General features: G+C 39.7%; 1 protein-coding gene across 1 annotated transcript; it reads right to left on the bottom strand.

Moving 5' to 3' along the window:
• Window positions 1–1,602: 1,602 nt before the first annotated feature.
• On the bottom strand, window positions 1,603–22,061 carry l3mbtl4 (L3MBTL histone methyl-lysine binding protein 4). Its single transcript, XM_085361900.1, has 18 exons — window positions 21,986–22,061; window positions 19,769–19,822; window positions 17,621–17,706; window positions 14,885–14,989; window positions 14,676–14,811; window positions 14,508–14,599; window positions 14,269–14,411; window positions 14,051–14,127; window positions 13,151–13,236; window positions 12,950–13,060; window positions 12,191–12,305; window positions 11,970–12,069; window positions 11,086–11,214; window positions 10,769–10,846; window positions 4,283–4,365; window positions 2,894–3,054; window positions 2,679–2,741; window positions 1,603–2,590 (listed from the first exon to the last, which is right to left on the bottom strand). The coding sequence occupies exons 1-18, from the start codon at window positions 22,059–22,061 to the stop codon at window positions 2,408–2,410; spliced, it is 1,878 nt and encodes a 625-aa protein (XP_085218026.1). The 3' UTR covers window positions 1,603–2,407.
• Between the last annotated feature and the right edge of the window lie 1,215 nt (window positions 22,062–23,276).

Here is a 23,276-nt window from a genome sequence, read left to right as displayed (position 1 = left end):
TACATTGTATTTTTCTTTAGTTATGCGTATTTATGATAGTGTGTGCAGAGAGGCACACATCACACACACTGTCTATAACACATAAAAACATTGGCTGGTCTGAAGAGTCTTGATTCCTGCTGCGATATTGGTCGGGTCAGAATTTGGCATAAATATGAAAGCATGAACCACACACTTCGGGCACACTGGGCACAGTTTAAACATCACAGCTTACTTGGGTACCGTTGCTGACCATGCCCATCCCTCCAGCTGTCAGAAGATAATGCATCATATCACAAACCTCAAATCAATTCATGATCTCCATAGTAACCAGATCTCAATCCAATAAAGCACCTTTGATATTTGGTATAATGGGAAAATTGTATCACACATGATCCTGAAGAAAGCCTAGTGTTTTCCTGTTCTTGCTGGATACAGGATTTAAGGAGCTCTACTCCTACAAAGTCAATCAGTGAAAGATGACGAAAATGCAACTTGCTGAAATATATATATATATATGGGTTCTTCCTTGTGCAAATGAGAGATCACAGCACACAGACCAGATCAGAAGCTTTATTGGTCTCAACAAATACTGACAAACAGCAAAGAGAAGTTAGACAAAGGCCCTAATATCAGCCCACTGTTGGAAACATGAAAATACCCGCCTGGACCTGTTACAGTGAAAACCTGAGGAAAGCTGTTGTGTAAACTAGAATTTGCAAACTCAAAGTGTGCAACAGACCACTGCAGGCCAGGATATGCTGATCTGAGTTAAGGTCTACAGCTCAGCTCCTGCTGCGCCATCACAGAGGAGAAGAGGTCAGAGAGAAGCGAGACGAACTGAAGTACAAATCTATAGATCTATGGTTACTCTAAAATAAAACTCTATACAAACACGGTAGATAACAAAACAGACTGTAACACGAGAGAATAAAATTATAAATATAGACTTTGCAATTATTCCAAAGTTAAAAAATTTCTTCTGAAAATTCAGAGTTATTGAACAGTTATTTTATTGATTGTTTAAGAGACGCAGCCAATTACACATTTCCACAACCTGACAGATCCCAGCAGAGGTGGCAGGATGATGTTAAAAGTTAACAGGATTAGTAATGTAATGAGGAGAGAGCACATAGTACTGTGATCATGGTAGAAATCTGACTGATGAGGCCTGAATGAAGACAATGGTTTTGTTCATCTCAGCATGGTGTTGCATCTCATCAAGACACTGCAAAGTCAAGAAGAAGTCTAATAAAGTTCACCCCAAAATTAAATGGACATGGACCTTTGGTCTCTAGGGCTACGTGTGCACGCAGATGCAACTTACCCAGTTTTGGAGACCTATGCAAACATCTCCATGAATAATATCTGTTTATGTAATTTTGGGACTTTTGATGATGTATTTGATGTATTTTGTGTAATACTATTTTAGAATGTTCATTTTTCTCTTTTTTGAAATTCTAATGCCATTCTGTAATTAGGAGAGTTTTCTCATAACACTATAATGATGTTTAAGATTTTCTAGGAATTACAGGTTTTGATTTTTACACACTCAACACAATGATGAGACTCGTGTTAATTATGGAAACCTTTTCAGTAAACCGGACTTTTGTCACTGTGAGACCGAAATGCAGTTGTGAATATTTCAAATAAATGTCTGAATTTTTCTTTTCTTCATGTGAGGAATAATTTCTGTCATGTTTTTAACTCTCTTTCGTGGAACCACTGCTTTACTAAAATCAATGCAACACTTTTTGTTCACAGAACCCTTTTCTTACAATAAAAATCTGTTGATAACTTACGTTTGCATTAGAGGACAAATAAAAGGACTTGACTCTGAGTAGCGCAGTCTGTTTAATGTTCTGATGGGGCCTTTTTTAATTTGACATGCGTGTTTTGATTTTTTTCCCTGATATCTTAACATTACAAGTAAATATGATCAAATAAAGCAACTTGGATCAGATAACGGTGAAACTACTTCCCAGGACTGATTTACAGATAAAATAACAAAACTGAGAAATCTATCTCAAGATGTTTTGATGCAGATTTTTTTTGAACATCTCAGACAATCGACTGAGCACAGCCATGTTTCCTGGCAGAACTGCCACTGCTGATCATACAAGTTGTAAGTCCCACTTAAAGCTTTGCCTCCAGTTTTTAGTTCACCTGAATAAAGCTGTGCCCCATCCAAAGGGCAGTTTCCCTAAGTGACAGTTGGTTGTTTTCACATGAAGTGATAATGATGACAGTAACTGAATGTCGAAATGACGTCACAGGACCTGCCAACAGAAAGGTCACTGTAACGTCAAACAAATTCAGGTGACAACAGGATGGAAAACATGGCTCGTCCAGATCAGAGAATAAGGGGTAGATGCCATGGTAATGGGGTCTATCAGGTTTGGATTTGGTCAGTTACGAGCTGCAAATGTCAAGTATTGGTATGCTCAACATGTGATTGGCTCCTATCCTTAGCATGTGATCGGCTTCTGTCCTCAGCGTGTTTGAACATCAGGATGGAATTGTAGATCTTGAGGGCAGGGCCGAGTTTGATTGACATAATCCGGATGATGTCCCGCTGGGTGAGCAGGAGGAAGGCCCGTCCATCAATTTGCTAGAACAGAAGCAGGAACAGATCAGATCATTGCCACTGTCACGTCATTAGCTCTACACCACCAGATCATCTCGTCCGGTCATCTCACCTCGTCTCTGAACTGTTTGGCCTGTTCCTCACAGCCGGGGAGAGACTCTATGAAATCTGACACCTTAGAGGGAAAGAGCGAAAAAAATCCATTTGTCATACATACAGTCAGTAAAATGTGTGCAACGCAATGTACGTTAATACAAATAAATTGAATGAGCACTCTTATTTACTATTAGTGAACTACATAGCTGCAGCATCTCTTTGCTCTCTGACCTGTTGGACGCTCCAGTGTTGGACAGTCTCAGCGTGGACTCCTGCAACACCTGGCAACAATTTGCGGTGTTGCTCCCAGCATAGTGACAGGTCGCGGCTGGGCTGTGCTGACATGGCTGAGAGGAAGACAGACTGGTGGAGGGCGGCCTGCAGACTGGATTCTAGAGGTCAGAAACACCAGTCAATGACAACCACACGGCAAAACCTCAACAACAAAAATGACAACACCTTAGTACCAAACAGCAGTGGCTTCATAAACAAACACAACCAATAACAGTGAGAACAATTTTAAACTCCCCAAATATAGAAATTTCTATTCAGTGGTGAAAGCAACCAACAGGGGAGTGAACAGCAACATTGATTTACAATATGAAATGTTAATGTGGTGAGACGTCATCCACAAACACTGTTTTTCACAGTAAAACACTGCGAGACCAGCAGAAACCCCGCAGAGACCTGCCACATACCAAATATGAACTTATTTAATATGTGAAGAGTCAGCAGGTCTCACCACTAAACACTAAGATGGGCATCACGTGATCCTGATCAATCAGCCGATTGGTAATTGGAAAGACTCGGATGTCCTTTACAGGATTAAGCACACAGAGAACAACTAAAACAGCAGCTACCATGGTGAAATGTTTCCATAGAAACAGCCACCTTATCTGCCTGCTGTTTCCATGGAAACAGTGAAGAGAGCAATGTTGTTTCCAGAGTGTGGATGAGTTTATATGTCAGTGACCGCTTCCACCATCACAAACAGCAGCGTTGTAGTTTCACCTTTTTTATGCCACAAAACAGCTGGAACACATCCTGTGATGCTGCAGCTGCAGATATGTCACACCTCACTTTTATTTCTGAAACATATGTATCTGCTTTCTGTCTTATATGTAAGCTCCCATTCAAAAAGAGGGGCTGATGCATCTCAAGCTGTGTGCTAACGGACCCTGACCTGAAGAAGTTCAACACATAAAAATCAGGTATTATCAATGACAGATTGCATTTTATACAGGCTTAGGCTGATTTTAATCTAATTTCAGGTTTATTTTAAGCTTGATTATAATAATAATAATAATATATAGTATGAGGCTAATTTTAGGGGTAGACCAACTGTGGGTGTAGGGAGAAATTGATAGGTTACACTGCAGAACATGTTAGAGTACTGCTACACTTTAAACTGCTTATGTCTGTAGTATGTTTCTGCATACAGCAGTTCAAACATGAATATCTGTGTTTGTATTCAGTAGTTTAGCTGCTGTTGTCTCTCTGAAACCTGACGTCAGCGGTTTGGTGAATTCTGCAGTATAATGCAGAACAGTGAACAGTGAAGGAGCAACTCTCCACTTTAAACAGCCCACCACCACCCTCCCCTCTCTCCCAACTTAGTACCTGGGCTGAGGACTCTGAGATGAGGCTCCTCCTCTTCCTGTTTCACACGAAGGAATGTGGTTGGCTGGGGCATTCGGGTGGTTCTAGCCATAAAGGAGAATACAAGACAACCATTATGAGTGGAAAAAAAACAAAGGAAATAAAACAGCATTCTACTGTGAGTCCACTGTATTTTCACTCTACTGTGAGTCTATATTAAACTTAACTATTCAGAATCACTTGTGTATTTGAACAGGTTTTACTCACTGTGGGATCTCACCCTGTTCTCAAGACAGAACTTATTAAGCCAATTATTCTAAGTCATCTAAAGTGATGGAAACCTTCAATTCAATTCAGTCTTATTTATACAGCGCCAAATCACAACAAGAGTCACCTCAAGGTGTTTTATACTCTAAGGTAGACCCTACAATAATACATACAGAGAAAAACCCAACAATCATATGAGCCAATATGAGCAAGCACTTTGGTGACAGTGGGAAGGAAAAACTCCCTTTTGACAGAAAGAAACCTCCAGCAGAACCAGGCTCTGGGAGGGGCGGCCATAAGCCGCGACCTGTTGGGGTGAGGGGAGGATGACAGGACAAAAGCCATGCTGTGGAAGCTTGAAACTTGAATTACAAGTATGATTCAATGCAGAGAGCTCTATTAACACATAGTAAGTGAGAAAGGTCACTGAAGAAGAAACACCCAGTGCATCATGGGAATCACCCTACACCTATTGCAGCATAACTAAGGGAGGATACAGGGTCACCTGGTCCAGCCCTAACTATATGCTTTACCAAAAAGGAAAGTTTTAAGTCTAATCTTAAAAGTAGAGATAGTGTCTGTCTCCTGAATCCAAACTGGAAGCTGGTTCCACAGAAGAGGAGCCTGAAAACTGAAGGCTCTGCCTCCCATTCTACTTTTAATTACTCTAGGAACAACAAGTAGGCCTGCAGTCTGTAAGCTAAGAGCTCTAATGGGGTGATGTGGTACTATAAGGTCATTAAGATAAGATGGGGCCTGATTATTTAAGACCTTGTATGTGAGGAGCAGGATTTTGAATTCAGTTCTGAATTTAACAGGGAGCCAATGAAGGGAAGCCAATACAGGAGAAATCTGCTCTCTCTTTCTAGTCCCCTCCAGCACTCTTGCTGCAGCATTTTGGATTAGCTGAAGGCTTTTCAGGGAGTTTTAAAGACATCCTGATAATAACGAATAACAGTAGTCCAGCCTTACTGTTTGAATGTGGTCAAGTGTGTTTTTAGGTTATATAATCTATCTTATATAACATCTACTCAACTATCACCCACACACACTGCAAAATATGAACTTTATTCTGAAAATGAGAAAGTTCCTGAAGAAATTTTATTATGCCAGTGCATCATCAGTAGCCAAAAGGAGCTGAGGATTCCTTTCTGGAGGTTGGAAGAAGTATTGGCAGCATAATGTGGGTACTTTGAAACAACCCAAATAAAGCCAGCTAAAAAGAGGTGACTCAGGCTTGAAATGTCAAAATTATTTTAAAAGGCCAAAGTATTTACAGCCATCCTGTTTACACAGCAATAACCATAAATCAAGTCAATGAGGCAGCCATAGGGCAATAATTTGTAGAGAAAAAAAATCATGAACTTTCATGAACACTGATAATTAACTGTAATATTGTTGAGCTTTTATTTTGAAAGTCAAGTATTACTTGTTGAAATAATTATATGTATGCTGTAATTATATGTATGCTAAAATAATTAGAAAGCTGAATTTGTGTTTCAGTGTGAAAGAGGCAACTATAAAAGTTATTTTATTATTGAATTTTACTTTGAAAGGCCAACACATTTAAACACTTCCTGTTTGTAAAGTAGTACTGTTTGTAAAAGAAGCAGTATGGCGTCTTTAGAATGGTGGCAGTTATTAATGTGCAGAGGTAGCACCGCAGAGAGAACACCATGTGACAATTTATTTGCAATGCCAGATGTAGATGTGATAAAAACACACAGCGTACGAAGCCACCTAATCCTAAATTTGCTCAGTGAATTCAGAGATGACCTGGAATTTCCAGCTAAAAGGAGACATGGAATTCCAGCATAAACAAAGCTTCTTCAAACGTTTCCATTTTTGGTGTTTTTTACTGTAGCCTTTGTGGCCAAAATGTTACTGTTAAAGGGGTTGATGTGAAGTACTTAAAGAAGGGACAAACCAGGGTGGAGACAGGAACCTATCCTGCAAGTAATCAGGCCTTGGTGGACATCAGGCATGGGATGTGTGAACAGCAGCACATTTTTCCTTTTGATGTTTGGAATTGATTCGACAGATTGAAGGTGCCGTTTGGTTTTGTTAATAAATTCTATAACGTATAGCAAAAATTGTCATAATTTCAGGACCATGGGCAGTGCACACCATTTTCAAAGTCAAAGTCAATTTTATTTATATAGCACATTTAAAATAACTGTTGACCAAAGTGCTGTACATTTCAAATAATCAAAAGAGATAAAAGCATAGGAAGACATGACAACATTTTAAAAAGAAGATTTGAGTAAGAAATAAGACAAATAAAAGTAGTAAAAAGTCATTCTGATTTAAACGCGAAGGAATAAAAGTGGGTTTTCAGACAGGATTTGAAAGTGTCTAATGTTGGGGAGGTCCTGATGTGAAGGGGCAGTCACAGCAAAGGCTCGATCTCCTCTGGGCTTTAATCTGGAGCATTTGGAGCATTTGATCTGCAGACCTCAATGATCTTGCAGGACTGTACCAGTTCAAAAGATCAGAAAGGTATGAGGGTGCTAACCTGTGCAATACCTTAAAAACAAATAATAAATCTTAAAATCAATTCGAAAACTAACTGGCAGCCAGTGTAAGGATCCTAGTATGGGGGATGTGTGGTCTCACTTGCGTGTGCCAGTTAGTAACCCTGAAGCCTGAAGCCTTTTGGACCAGCTGAAGTTAGCTAACTGATGACAGACTAACACCTGAGTAAAGACTATTACAAAAGTTGAATAGCTCTCTCAAAGTCTCTGGAACAGAGGAATGGCTTCACTTTTGTTAGTAGCCGGAGATGAAAGAAACTGGTTTTGATTACAGCCTTGATCTGTTTATCAACCATTGATAAACAGTTAGAGTTCTTAATGATATTCTTGTAATTACTGATACTGGACGCTCTATGGTCCCTGTTTTATTGGACCTCTCTTGATATGGTGGACCATAACATCTTATTATTAAGACTTGAGCACACTGTGATACCCACAGAGGCACTGCCCTTGACTGGTTTAAATCATACCTCGCTGACAGGTCCTTTTTGGTTAACTTGGGCACCTTCCTCTGCACTGGCCTGTTGCAGTGTGCCTCAAGGATCAGTTTTAGGCCCTATTCTTTTTCATTGTATTTGCTCCCTTTAGGCGCAATCTTTGAAAATACAATATTAGAGCAGGGCGATATGGCCAAAAATATTTGAAAATTTGTGATAACGATATAACTGACGATATAATTGATGCGAGACAAAATACAACTCCACAACTTTACTAGCGCAAAAAACCCCCATCCATTTATTTTAACTTAAACAAGCAGCTGTTTTTTATATGTATTAAAGCTATCTAAAAATTTAACAGTGCAAATGCAAATTCCTTGCTGAAAGTTTAACCAAAAGGCATTTCCAGTAGAAATGGGCTGACATATCCTCAGCATAACCATGTATAATATCCACTGAAGATAAAAAGAGGTGCTTTGCAACATTAAACTGCTTTGTGCCAAATAAAAAAGTCAAATATGTATTTTTCGGGCCATAAGGTGCACGGGATTATAAGACACATTAAGCAAAACAGTCAGATAAATCAAACTTTATTCAACTCATTCTTCCCATGTTGTTGCAGTATATTAATGACTAACCTTGTATTGTGGATGGATTATCTCAGTTGTTCTCCTGACTGAAGTTTGGTCCGTTTACAGCATCCTGCCATGCGATTGCATTTGTCCCTAACCATCAGGAACCCTCACGTTAACTTTTATCGAGGGGAAAAGTGTTAGCTTAAATCCTCCAGCTTCACTGTTTATGTTATGCCAACATAGCTGTGTCACTAGCGATCACGTAGCACATCATTATATACCAGCTAGCCCAACATCAGTAATCCTACAAACGTCACTGCTGTTTAGTTTTCTGTCTTCATTTATGTTGGAAGTGATAGCAGAGCTGTACGTTTGAATGCTTTCAGAAATCTCTCAGTCAGAACATGCTACATCATGCTTAGGTAGCTAGCGAAACTAGCGAGCTAACATCCGCTAGCTTCCTGCTAACTTCTAACTCCGTTAAATGTAATAAATTCTGTTTTCATGGATGCCTGGATGTTATACTTCATAGTTACACCTGGTAAAGCAGCAATGCTGATCATTTTATTAAAGATGTTCCACATGAGGACCTGGAGAAGCTTATTCACGCTTTTGTGACCTCCAGGTTGGATTATTGCAATTCCCTGTACTTCAGTCTTCCCTCCTCCTTAGACTGCAAACAGTCCAAAATGCGGCGGCCCGCCTCCTGACTGGTACCAGGAAATTCTGCTCTATTACTCCTGTTCTAGCTGGCTTGCACTGGCTGCCCATTAAGTACCGTATTCAATTTAAAATATTACTGCTCATGTCCAAAACCATTAATAAATTAGTGCCGAGTTATCTTAGTGAACTTCTTAAGCCACATAATCCTGCTAGAACACTTAGATCTGCTACTCAACTACTTCTGACACAACCTAGATCTCGGCTGAAGTCTTGGGGTGACCGTGCGTTTGCTGTGGCTGCCCCGGTACCGTGGAATAACCTCCCCCTCGCTATCCGCGCCTCTGATTCTATTGCACTGTTTAAATCACGACTAAAGACCCACTTATTCAATCTTGCCTTTCCTTCTAGTTAACATTTCACTTATGATTTCACATTATGTACTTTTATGCTTATTTTAATTCTTTGTTTGATATGTATCTGCTGCTTCTCCTATGTATCTGTGACAGTGATCTGCTTGCATACCTAGTACTTGCTTTGGTCCTACTTCTATTTACCTTTCTTTTATTCTCTATGTTTACTTGTTAAGCACCTTGGTATACCCTTGGTTTATAATTCGTGTCAAAAATCACTCCTAGGTTCCTTGCAAAAGGTTTTCTTTTTTTCTATAAATTTCTAAAGGGCCAAAGTCGTAGTGGTCACAGGGACCAAACGCAATGACCTCTGTTTTTTGTTCATTTAAATTAAGAGAGTTTAAAGCCATCCATGCCTTAATTTCTTTCAAACAATCTAATAAAACCTTTAGAGGACACACAGATTTAGATTTCAGTGGCAGGTAAATCTGTGAGTCGTCTGCATAACAATGACATGATTTTTTTTTTTTTTAATTGAGCCCATTGGGAGCATATAAATCGAAAAAAGGACTGGGCCAAGAATGGACCCCTGCGGAACCCCACAAGAAAGTGAGGTTTCTACACTCATGAGCTGCACTACATTTTTTATTTGCGGGCCTACACAAATTCAGCCGCATGCATTATGACAATATATAATATATAGATCACAAATGTACACACGCACAACTCCCTCGTGAAATCTCTCAAATTCACTTTTTTCACTAGATTACAAGGTTCTTGTGAGATTGGGCATGTCCAACTCAAACTTTTGTAAATCACCCATAAAACTACTCACACCAGTGCTATTTGGGGAATGTACTCACATGCTATTTCGCCTCATTTAGGTAATCTGGCTCTTTGTATCAATCATAAGACTGGGATTATTCTTTCTATGTCTGCAACCCTGCTAGGGTCCACTCAGGTTAGAGTGACAAAAATTTCATTATCACATAGTGAGCATCAGAGTCCGTGCGGATGTCTGTGTGCCTCCCTGATTTTGTGAGTGCACAGACTCATCTGCGGAAAATTTTAAAAGCCAGATAAAGAGACAGCTGGAAATAGGGGCTGAATAGTCTAATAAACCTGATTTATAATTGTGTGGCTCGATGCGATTCCATTAGCACAGTTAATGATGAGAATAAGAAATCTGAAAAATAATATATAGTGTGTCTCAGTGCGATTCATAGTTTTCAGTCACGTGACCAACTTGCTACTCTGGTGGGCAAAACATTATTCCATCATGATAGCCAATCGCGGACCATACTGCAGGACAGATGTGCGAGGAAAAACAAAGATGTGAAGAGAAACTGTGTCAAAACTATAATAACTATAATAAATCTGACGAATAATAAACAGTGCGCCTCAATGCTACTGCACTGGCAAATTCAATAGTTATAAACCTGACAAATAGTTGTGTGCATCAGTTATATCACACACACAATTATTGGCACACTCAATAATAATAATAATAATAACAAATCTGATGAGCCTTGCCACACTCAGAAGGTGACAGAGTGCGACAGGCAGTAGGAGATAGAGATATGTCTGAGTAATGTCCCTGATTATGGGCTAATTTTAGGGCCACTTCTCTTACAAACACTTAACAGGCAAACAGAATCTTGCCTCATCTGCTCACTCTCACCTGTCTGTCAGCCTTCTTCTCTTGCCAAGAGGAACCAGCAGCTCCTCGTCTCTGGGTTCTGCCTTCTGAAAGCTCGTGCTGTTTAACACAGAGAGAAACAGATACCATGTAAACATCACTTGTTTTTCAGAATTATTTGCAGGACAAAATAATGACCGGCTGTTATTCTTCTGGAATAATAGAAATAACAGAGATCCTCTTACTGTAGACGTCATTTCCCATTCTATGTTTGTTTACATGCTTGGAGAAGCTCTATTCTCAGATTTAACAGTACAAGATCCACAACAAAAGCATTTTCTCCACCAGTCTACAGTTACCTGTCTGACTGGTTGTCATGCTGGCGCACGGTGACAGGTATGAGGGTTATGACTCGTTCTCCGCCCAGCCTATCAGGAAGCACCATCTCCTTACGCATGTTAATGTCAGAATATGGACAGCCAAAGGCACTAGGTGACAGAGTTAGACAAACATTTAACAAAAGAGAAACACAAACACCGAGAAATTACAACCAAGCAAACACGAATCACCAACAACAGAAACAACGCAGCAAAACAAGTCAGCAAGCACAAGCATTACAGAAATATGACTCCTCTGTATTTAGTCATAGGCAGGTACGCAGTATTTTGAACAAGCTGGAGGCGTGACAAAACTGGCTAAGTCCAACAAAAAGTGTGTGACAGTAATCCAACTGACACGTGTATTACTGTCACAGTAGCTGCTGGGTCTAAAACCCAACATTTCAGTCTTCTTCTCATTCAAATGTAAACAGTTCAAGGCTATCTGAGCTTTAATTTTCAGCAAGACATTCAATAAGTGGTGTAATTGAGATCCTTCTCCTTAAAGGTATGCTTTCTAAAAATGGATCCCAAAGGAAGGAAATAAAGTGAGAAAAGCAGTGGGTCTAAAATTTATCAATGAAAAAAGTACAGAAATGTATTGCACATATCAGACGAGGCTTCCAAACATAAAGACTGTGAGGCATCAGGAACGAGTTCTATCGTTATCTATCAAATTTTGGGTCAGGGATCTGTGGGGCGGGTGAGAAAGGTACTTGTGATTTCTTTGTGTAACAGGTATCTGTGGTTTGTGAGACCGGTTTCTGTCACACTTAAAAGGGTAAATGTTCCTGCGATGGTTGTATGAGGTATTGTATATGTATATGTAAGGGAATTAACTGTAGTGTTTTGTATGAGACAGGTACCTGTGGTGTCCAGTGTATTTGGCTCCTTTGATGTGTCCGACTCCTCTGCAGCCTGCAGTAGGACATACTCCCTGAGAGGGGGAGGGCAGGTGGGACAAACCTGTCTCACACACATGATAACAATGAGTGAATCTGTCCTGCTATAACTTTCCTTCTGAACTGTAACACTGTCTGACCTGTCTGTCTGACTAGTCTGTCTCTCTCTGACCTGTATGTCTGACCTGGGGGGGGTTCCAGTGGATGTCCAGTGCGCTGACACCAGCCAACAGGATGCAGGTCGCAGAGGTCGCTGTCACACCACACATCGAACTGTGTCGACCACCCATCGTAATGAATCTGTAGACACACACCTTGTTAAATACTTCCTGGCATCAAACGTGCACACTTGACTATTGAGGTATCTCATGTCACGTCATGGGCGTGAGAGGTGCTTGGATGTGTGCTAGGGAAAAATGTGTACTCCCTGACTGGCTGCCAGTGGTTCTGGGAGGTTGCTGGCTACTTCTGGGTGAAATTGGGTACAAAGAAAGTGCTGCAGCAAAAACCTAATAGCGATTGCTCTTGGTGTTAGCAAATTGCCAGTTTGCCTGCATCTTGATGCATAAACTTTTCTGGACGGTCATCTGTAGTTTTTCATGCAAATATTAACTGCTAGCCAAGCAATAGTACCACTTGAAAAAATGCAACACAAACTGAAAATGGAGAAGATAAAATCTGTGTTTTAACAGGGGGTTATATGACTGGTTTATAAGCCTGGTTCGCTTGAATTTAGCAACTGTTTTCACAGTAATTCAACCTCCAGCAACCACTTACAACAAGTCAAGGAATACTTATTTTTCTCATGACTGGTTGTTGTCAGACATTCTGGTCTGGTCTCTGTGACTGGAGCCTTATTCACTAGGTCCTATATTCTGTCACATGTCCAAAATGGTAGATGAGTTAACGATTATCACTACATCACACACACAGATACACATTACCTTCACCCTGTAGTCCTCTGTGTCTGTTACTGTGGCAACGCGTATTAGCATAGGGTTTCTCCTGTCAACTGCCTCAAGCTTATGGTTCACCTGGAAACCATGTGGCGCTCTCTGTTGGACAAAAGTACAGGGAAAGCTCTAAGTTACCAGAAACAGCTTCCTGATTGGCTTCATGTTTGCATGAGCCTCCTCAATCCTCACCAGAGTAAAGGCTGAAATAGGAGCAGCAGTAGAACCGGTCTCCTGAAGGTATTCCTCCCAAACAAAGTTTTCAGGGTTGGGGTGACCTGCAAAATAAAGTACTACAGAGTTTTACAGAGGAATACTATATGGAAAATTATTATGCGTTTAAATTACTGTATAGGGTGTGTCGTCAATTAGCAGCTGGTTCATTTGTGCTTTGTCCTTCTCCCATATGCTCTTCCAGTATTGCTCAGTCTCCAACCTTGGTGATGCTGTTCTCATGTTGTTCCCCTGCCACTGAGAGTACACCTTGGATGGTTCTGCCTCCGATAGTTGGTCAACCTCACTCCGTGCTACCTTGATCTTGGCCCCTAGTCTCCTTCTCCACCGAGGGTACTGCTTTTTTTGGCTATTCAAATGGTAACTTAGCATCTCACTGATCACTGTTACCAGAGTGCAGATCAGCTGGTTGGTCTCAGTAATGGTCGCGGTAGGTATTGTCCGTAGTGCTGCATTCACATCACCTAGTAGATCTTCAGAGGGTTCCGAGGGTACTTCACATAATCTTGGTAACAGGCTACGGAGTGTCCAGGTTTCAAGCTTCATCGTGATCCTATCTTTCAGGTCAGTTCCTCCTGAACGCACCGCTTCCTTCCTCCATTACACTTGGGGCTTAGTACCCAATCTCAGGTACCCGACCTGGCGTCCAGGCTCCCCCTTGCCGTAGCATTTGTGTTGCACCTCATCAATCCCTAGCTGTCAGAGCTGTTCCTTCTTTCGAATTTTGGAACACTGAGCTACTAGTTGTTTCGCCATCAGTCTGGATGCTGGGTATCGATGTGTGAGTGTGTTTGTTATTTGCCTGTCATTCTATGGTAATGTAAGTTTGTAAGCATAGAGTTCAGAAGGACTGCATACCCTGTGGCGCAGTAAGAGGTCGTCCCTGTTCTTCACACCAGCCCACCGGATGGATGTATGGACTGCTACTGTCACACCTGGTGGATCAGTACAACCATCAATCCATATACCCGGTTTAAAACACGTTAAATAATAAATATCAAGTGACATGAAACAGCTCCAACACTACAACCTAAAAATACTGAAAACAGAAAAAGTCTGTCGTCCTTCTGTCTCACCAGTAATCATATGTGTCATCCCAGTTGTCAAAGTGAACAAGGAAGCAGTCATCGATGACATCAGCAACAGAGGCGACACAGACAAGTCCAGGATTCTTTCTGTCGACTGCCTCCAATTTCATCCCCACCCTGAACCCACATCCCTAAAAGACAGGCAGGGGATAGACAGATACGTGGGTCAGACTGACAAGAGTGCAACAGGTGAACAGAAAGGTTCGACAGACAGACTGTATACTGACTCCAGTGCAACACGTGAACAGGGCTGCTGGTGCAGACTGAGAGTCTGTGGACTGAAGGTACTGCTGCCAGTCAAACTCTGTCTCACTGTGACCTGCAGACAAACAGACAGGTGTGGTAACCCATGCCATGTAGTTACCTCTGAAGGGACTGGTCCACTTGTTTTTTACCTTTAGGTGGATGAAGCTTGTGGTTGTGCTCTTTACACCAGCCTGCCGGTCTAATATTGGGTGAATCTGCATTTACCCAGAAGTCATAACACTCTGAGTACCCATCAATATGAAGGCGTAGCCGACAGCCAATCGCCTGATAGAGACAGGAGGCCAATGAGACTAGATCCAAGCAGGAATGCGTATGTGGATGTGAGTGACAATTTTACCTCTGCAATGGTCACCACACAAAACATGGAGGGGTGCATTGGGTCAATGCCTTCCAACTTCATCCCAACTTTAAAACCAGTTTTTCTACTAGGAAAGGTCTGGGACTGAGTCAGGTAAAAGAGACAGAAACAGGTCAGAGAGAGTCAGGCAGAGATCAGACACATGTTTTCTTTTTTTTACTTTTAAATACTTTAAAGATAGTAAAAGTATTTGCACAACAATTCAGACAGCATAACAAACTTGCTAACCATTATTTAAAGATAAAAATTGTTCTTTAACATTTTGTGTTTGAGTTCCAGCAGTTACAGTGATGCAGATTGCAGTGCAAAATCACACTGGGTTTTCAGCAGGAAATACATCTTTTTTATTTTCACTATTTTTGGAACCCTATCTATACCTGAAAGACTAATACCCAAATCTATTATTTATCATTCTAATTTGAACAAATCAAACACCTTGGAACTGTTAAGTCTATAAAAAGGCTAAAAGGTTGAGTGTGTTTTTGTAGCTAGAGGGTGGTGGGGCATTCGGTGGATCTTTGAGCCAAAGACAAAAAAGGTTGTCACTTAAAGTATTGGCTGGGGATTGGCAGCACAGTGGTGCAGTGGCTAACAGTGTTGCCTCACAGCAAGAAGGTCTTCAGTTCACCTCCATCACCTGGGCTGGGCCACGTGCAACCAATTTGGTCGCACATGCGACCTAATCTGTCAATCGTGCAACAAAAGAAAATCCTAGGTCACACTAGTGCGACCAGCCATTCGGAAAAAAAATGTGTGTCTCTGTGTGGTCAACAACAGACACACATTATGCTGATATCGTGGTCTAAACCAATCAGAGATAGTCAAGGGCAGGACTCTGATTGGCCGTGGTCCAGATATTCCTGTAGGCCTACACGTGTGTGCGTTTGAAAGAGTAGGCAGATAGAGAGAGTTGAGCAGCCTAGGCCCAATAGAAGTGGATGTAGCTGTGGGTAATAAGAAAAGATGAAAAGAACAATTGATAACGTTTTCGTTAAGTTAAACCCTGATCCGTTCGAAATTCATAGCCAGTGCTCTGACACGGAGCCATCAACCTCTCAGGTTATGTCGAGCACTGGTCCGGAGACGGCATCAGATAACGAGCCACATACCATCGACTCCGAAGAGAGCCAGTTTCCCTGGCTGAGATACAGTAAAGCTGACAACATGATGCACTGTATTTACTGTGGTGATTGTGGAAAGACCATGGCCGGCAATACTGCATTTGTGACTGGTGCTAATACGTTTCAAATTGAAATGCTGAAAAAGCACGGTGTATCCAGACAACACATTATACGCCGCGATAAATGCACTGCAGGCAGCAGCAAACAGGTCGTCAGAGGAGACCGAGATAATGATTACGTTTAACATTGCCTACGATACTCCCAAAGAAGAAGTTCCGTTCACTAAGTTCAAGTCTGAAATACGTTCAAGCCCTTTTTCTTCACAAGAAAAAGGGCTTGAACATAAACCCCACGTACAGAAATGATGTGGTGTATGCCCAGTTTATAGATAAGATATCGAGCTGTTCAGATATTCAGAGGTTAGGTTTGAAGACTGAGACACTTTGAGGCACTTCTAATTTAGATTTTCTTTTTATTTAACATATTTTGAGATGTTATAAGTTTAAATTTCAGCTCAGTGAAGCACTTTAAGCACAAGCACTTTTTCAGTAACGTGTTTCTCTTGTAGAACTGTGCTCCAAATAAAGAACTTTGTGCTGACAAGATTGTTAGTAAATCCTTTACACATCAATATCGTCTGTATGGACAGCAATGTTCAAAAAAAAGTGAACATGTAAAACTGCGGTGTTAAGCAATGCAGTTGAAAAATTTGGGTGCTCCTAAGAAAAAACGTTAGGCGCACCAGTGCAACAGTGTGTTGCACACTGTGTTTTCCCTGGCTTCCTCCCACAGCCTCTCTCTCTGTGTTAGCCCTGCGACAGACCTGGGTGTACCCTGCTTCTTGCCCTATGTTAGCTGGGATAGGTTCCAGGCTCTCCCTGATGAGGAAAAGAAGAAGAAAAAGGACGGATGGATTTTCTGGTGATTGTGTTTTTTATTTTGAATTTTCAGTTGCGTTCAGGTATTCTAGCAATTATCAGCTGGTCTCTCATGCTGTGTATTAGGAATTACAACACGGTTAACTTAATTTGCAAGTTTTCTTATTGACAGTTTCAGTTTGTTCAGTTAAAGGTTCAACAGTTGACTACAGTAATACTTGGATTTTCTACGATTTGAATTTGGATCCGTGGAAATTCTAGATTATTGCAGAATTCTTTGCATTTTTCATGTATTAGTATTAATAAATCCAGTTTTCTGTCAATGCTTGTTGAGAGACTGACTTCTGTTTCAGCAGTCTGTAGGTTCTTGGTGTATGTTTACAGCTCCAGCTTCAATTGTTTTAGATGTTTTGGCTCTGTAATGTTATTTTATCTGTTTTAGTAGCAGCCAATAAAATCCTCTCGGTCTGTTAAATTCCCCACTGTGCTATTTAATTTGTCACTGTTCTCTAATTGTTTTTACGTGTAGTATTGCCTGAGTTAATGGAATGAAGTTGACGCTGTTGTTGCTGCTGTCCCAAAAACAGCACATTCTCCCTCTTTCTCCCTCCTCTTTGCTCTGGCTTCCTCTCACAGTCTAAAGACATGTACATTAGCTTTATTAGTGATTCTAAATTGGCAATGGACAGGAGGCAGAGAGTGAGGTAGATAGTTACCTCGGTAAAGACTGTGAGCGGAGCAGCTTCAGCCTTCTGCTCAGTTAGGTACTGCTGCCAGGACCAGGACCGCCTCTTCACATTCACTGAGGATCACAGATAATCACATCACTGCTCCAATTACTCTGTTTCATTTCTGCTTCAGTAACAGCTGTGACATACCTGCTGAAGTCACTGAAGGCCAAAAGCAGGCAACCTCGCAAAAATAAATGTGTATATATATCAACCCTTAGCAGCAAGTATGAACCACCTTTTTAAAGTCACGCCACAGCATCTCAATTGGATTTAGGTCAGGATAGGCCACTCGTTTTGTTTTTCTTAAGCTATTCAGAGGTGGACTTGCTGGTACGTTTTGGTTAATTTGTGCTGCAGTACCCAACAGCGTCTAAGCTTCAGGTCATGAACAGATGTCCCAACATTCTCCTTTATGTTGTTTTGATAGACAGCAGAAGTCACTGTTTCATTTACCACAGCGAGTCTTTCAGGTCCTGAGGCCGGAATCATTTTTCCACACAGGGCCATGTAAGTTTGGAATTTTTTCCCCTTGAAAATGAACACTTTCATTAAAGAAACTGCATTTTGTGTTTACTTTTGTTATTTTTGTCTAAAAGTACATCTGTTTGATGATCTGAAACATTTAAGTGTGACAAACATACAAAAATCCCGAAGGGGGCAAACACTTTTTCATACCACCATGTATATTTATATATATGTATATAGAGAAATAACACCTACATTTAGATACTGCATTTTATGTTTCCTTGTGTTATTTTTGTCTAATATTTAAATCTATTTGATGAGCATTTAAGTGTGACAAACACTTTTTCACACCACTGCATACACGTGTGTCTGTGTGTATATATATATGTATATATATACACACACAGACACACACACGACCAATACAAGGTTGTGTGGCTCTGTAAACATGACAATGTTTAACATCCTATATATGGCAATGAGGTATTTTCTTTAAGGGCAACACACACTGACAGTGACTCTTCTAATGTTTAATGTTAAGTTGAATGCTTTCTCAATAGCTCAATAACATATTAATGAAAATGCCAAGACTTTCATTAATGAGTTATTAGTGCAAAAGTCAAACGTTATTATAAAGATAAACTGTAATCCATTTTTATAAGAACTGTTAATTACTTATTAATTAAAAGCTAAACTTTTAACAGTCTAAGAAGCTATGGCACCCTGCATATGCTCATCAATACAGTTTTTGTTTACTACTAGCACCTTTTGAGCAGTTTTTGTCAGGCCTACATCGATACAAATACATGGATACAAACTCTAGTGAATATTAATTTAAATATGGGCGACATACATTAAATGTACATATGGACATATATAAATACATAAGCTACACATATATTCATCATCTTACTATAATACGATATACCACAATCGTGTACCAAGCTGTTATATATCACAAATGCCTGCACAAATATGTAAAACAGTTTGCAGACATTCACAAATTGTTACACCTTGCAGACTGAAAGGGATCTGGGTCCTAGCAGGTGAACTGTCAGTTTAAACAATAGGAAAAGATTATGTACATCAAAACAAATGAAAGTGGACACAAACAACAGTGAATATCTGGAACAGAATTGTAAAAAACCCTGAAAGAAATGTTCTCATTGGTTAGGAATAAGTAGGTCTGATGATGATTAAGTTTCAGGATAAGAAGTGATCTTGCTACACAGCAAAGAGTCTGAAAGCTTTTCTTTAGATAAGACTCACATCTGTGACATCAACTGGAAAGTGAAAAAAGATCCATGAAAACAAAGCTGATCTGCTAACAACTCGTTAATAAAGTTGGAACCATCTTGATGAACAATAATAATAATAATAATATTCTACACAATCTGAAAATGTGACATTCAAGAAAGTAATCTAACTTGTTTGAGTTATGTTTCATGAACCCAGAACGTTCAACTATTAACATCTGTGCTTTTTTATCTACTGCACAGTAAAAAAAAAAAGGCTGAATTGGGATCCTTCAAGTGTAGTAAGTCCACAGGTTTTGCAGGAGTTGTAAAATAAACCTTTAGCATCTGACTAAAATGCAATCTTAACGCTAACAACGGTGGATTTTACAGAAAGAGTTTACCCAGGTGAGTCAGGAGCTGAGTGTGTTACCTTGAGCGCTGCTGATTTTGCTCTTCATCTCTTGTCTTCTTCTTTGGTTCCTATCTGCTCAAACAGAAAAACAAACACAGAAGTAAAGTTTGAACTGATGTTGTTCAGTTAAAGTTCTAGCAGTTTATTATCTGAACCAGTCAGGTAATCAATGAATAAATCATTCAGTACATACTTAATAATCCAAGTGGGTGCAGCAAAAATCACACCAAGAACACAACACATAATCCTCAACGAGATGAAAAGGAGTGACAGCAACACATCTGCAAAAATTACTATTCGTTAATGATCTATTAAGGTAAGGACAACTGCTCTCCAAAATAAACAATAAAATATGATGTCTCCAGTTTGTGAAGACCACCTAAATGTTTCACAGTACCACTTTACTCTGTTACCCAGTGTTTCTGCTTCAGGCTCAGTCACATAAAAAAGAGCTATGTCATAAGTCATGGGTCACCTATTCTAATCAGAGACGTTATCAAACGATGATAAAATTGTTATTAAATATCTATAAAGAACATAAAAATCTAACTAAAAATGTGATGCAAGTGCAAAAAGGACGAGATTAAAGCTGCAGAAAACATTGTTGAAACAGTGTCAATAGGGAGCAAACAGCAGTCAAAATCTAAATAACAACTTTGGAATGTTCTTCAAGAAGCCTAAAATACTATTCCTGAAGACTTACTAAAGAAAGCTGCCTAAGACAGTTCAAGCTGTGTTGAAACATAAAGATGAAAAGCTCATAGAAAAGTATAAACTCTGTGTTTGCCTTATACACTGTATTTCCATTTATGTTTGCACATCTGAATAATTTGCTGCACCTTTTCCCCCATTTCCCCAGCAAAATATAAAGTAAATAGGTGTGGTTCACGACTTTTGCACAGTACTGTATGAAGTAAAACAAAATATATCTTGCATCCAAAAAAACTAAAATCATTAATATTTATAAATGTTAATCCATTTGCACTGTCAAGTGCAAGTGGATTAAATGTATGAACTTTTTCATAGTCACGTTAGAATTTCAGTTTCAGCAAATAAAAAGTGAAAGATTTAAGATTAGAATAGTCTTTTAAAGGAGCACAGAGACAAACATGTGATCTAAACTCCAAACTCACACAACAGCTATAACATCAACTACAAAAACCTCAACATCAACACCAGCATTTTGACTCTGAATCAACTAAATCACCAATGAGCTAATTGTCAATGATTTTTGACAAAAACATTGTGACTACACTTGTCATCATCTTTATCATGGCAGGAAGCAACGCCATTAAAACACACAGGAAGTCAACACACATTCACCTTCAAAATAAAATCCTACATGTATTTCGGGGCAACTGCATCACCTCTGACAAAATGAAACCCATCAGATTCTCAAAAACATTTGTGGCTGTCAGAAATATAAATGTAACAGATAATATATTGAAGATATTAATTAATCTTATATAATAACTATAAGATATTAATTATTTTTCATCTAAGGGAGTATTTTCATTTATACATCAGTTTGAAATGGTTAAAGTACTGAAACACTGAGTGAGTAAATATAACTGAGTGAGCATACTCAGTTATATTTATTCTTAATATACAGAGTAAAACAATCTCTCTGTAGCTGCTGTACCTTTGATTAAATTGTTATATGTGACTCAGTTAGCTTATAACACATTCTGTTTAAAATGTACAAAGTAAAGTTAAAGTTATGAAAGCACCCGAGGTGTACTTCTCCTGTTCTATAAATCTACACAGATCTCGTTTGGTTTACTGATAATTATTGTTTGGATCTCAAAATGTAGCTCAAAAAACTTTAGGAGTTTATTTTGATAGAATATTTTTGTTTTCAATTCAATTTATTTTTAAGAAAAGCATGATTTAAAAAATAAAGTCTAATTACGTCCCCCTGTCGGGTTTTTCCAACTCTCTATTGCGGTTTCTGGACTTTTATTGCAAAAAAAGACGACTGTAAAGATTTTGTTCTGCAGCAAAAGCTCTTATTATGAAGGCGCGATCGGAAGCGCGCCAAATGAGTGTGTCCCGACAGCTTCTTTCAGAAACAAACAGCGGAATGAGGCGGCGGTCCGCGTCTCTCCCCGTCGCCCTGAGCGCCCCAGTGAACGGCAGCAACAGTGACAAATAGGCAGCTAAAGTAGCTACAGGGCCAGACAGAGAGGGACGAGGCGAACCGACCCAAGTACCGGAGCGCAGTATGAGACTTACCAACCGCGATGAGCCGTCTCAATCTGCTGACACACGAAACAACACGGAAACGCCGAGAAACGGAGCCTCTGCGCATGCTCGTGTAGGAGTGAGAGAGCGAGCGAAAGAGAGAGAGAGGTCAATATTCAGTAACTGATCCCGTTTGTGGCACAAACACTCCCACCCATTGTACTGCTCAGTAGTCAGAACACCTATTACAAATATTTAAAGAAATAAAAACTTTGATGTAATTTGCAGGACTTTATTATTTGGAGTCTTTCCTTTCCTTACTTAGTTCTTTACGTTTAGTAAAAATAACAAATACATTTTTAAAAAGCGTGCTTCCCCAGTGGGAAATTACTCCAGTACAGGCAAAAGCTCTGCATTCCGAACTTCAGCAAATGTACATTTCATTCAAAACTGATTTTTGTTTTTCCTTTTGTTTGATGGCTTACCACAAACCAATGGACCAAAAGAATGACACTATTTTGACATAGGTTTGATCTTAAGGATCTACTAGTTTGTGTTTGTGCATGACATTGCAGCACAAACATGTATTTGCAAGATAGACTGGAATAAATGATGACGCATCAAACATTACATAGGCTGCAGTGAATTTCTGTTGATGCAGGCTATTGAGCTTTGAGGTTCCCAGTCAAACTTAGTTTTGAAGCACATGTTAAAAGCACTTTTACTCTTGTATTTTTCAAAAAAAAAAAAAAGATACCATACCCAAAATATTAACTCTCAAAAAAATAAAAGAAACAATCATAGGACATTTTGCAGAATTCAAATAAACAACAACAAACACTGTTTGTAATACCGGTAATACCGGTATAATGCTGGGCAACGATAAGAAAATGAAATATCGCAATAGAATATGGGGAAAACGCGCATGTGCAGTGTCTTTGTTTTCATATGCACATGGCGGAAAAAGCATGGCGGCGACGGAGAATGAGAAGGGCGAAAGCAGATTGTTGAATGAAACAGATGAACCAGAATTGGTTTGTAAAAATGCTGCAACTTCAGTGGTGTGGAACTGGTTTAGCTTTCGACCGTCAGATACACAACAAAGCACTATTTTTGGTAGCGCATGCTAGCATGCATGTAAGAGGTGTAGTGCTATTAATTTATGCTTAAACACTGATCACATTGATCATACAAGTGATGTAGTGCATCCAAAGTGACAGTTTGAGTACATTAGAGAGCTATTATTAGAAGATCAAATATTAGAAAGATTTCATAAATGGATCAGAAAGCCAGCTGTGAATAGTTTCATTTCCATCTGTCTCAGCATCATTGTTATGGATGA

This window comes from Diplotaxodon limnothrissa, linkage group LG9 (assembly GCF_057381915.1).
Source record: "Diplotaxodon limnothrissa isolate DT_005_m linkage group LG9, D_limnothrissa_male_GT1.1, whole genome shotgun sequence".
Taxonomy (NCBI): Eukaryota; Metazoa; Chordata; class Actinopteri; order Cichliformes; family Cichlidae; genus Diplotaxodon; species Diplotaxodon limnothrissa.
The sequence above is the reverse complement of the archived record's forward strand: the minus strand, read 5'-3'. Positions and strand labels throughout refer to the sequence as shown.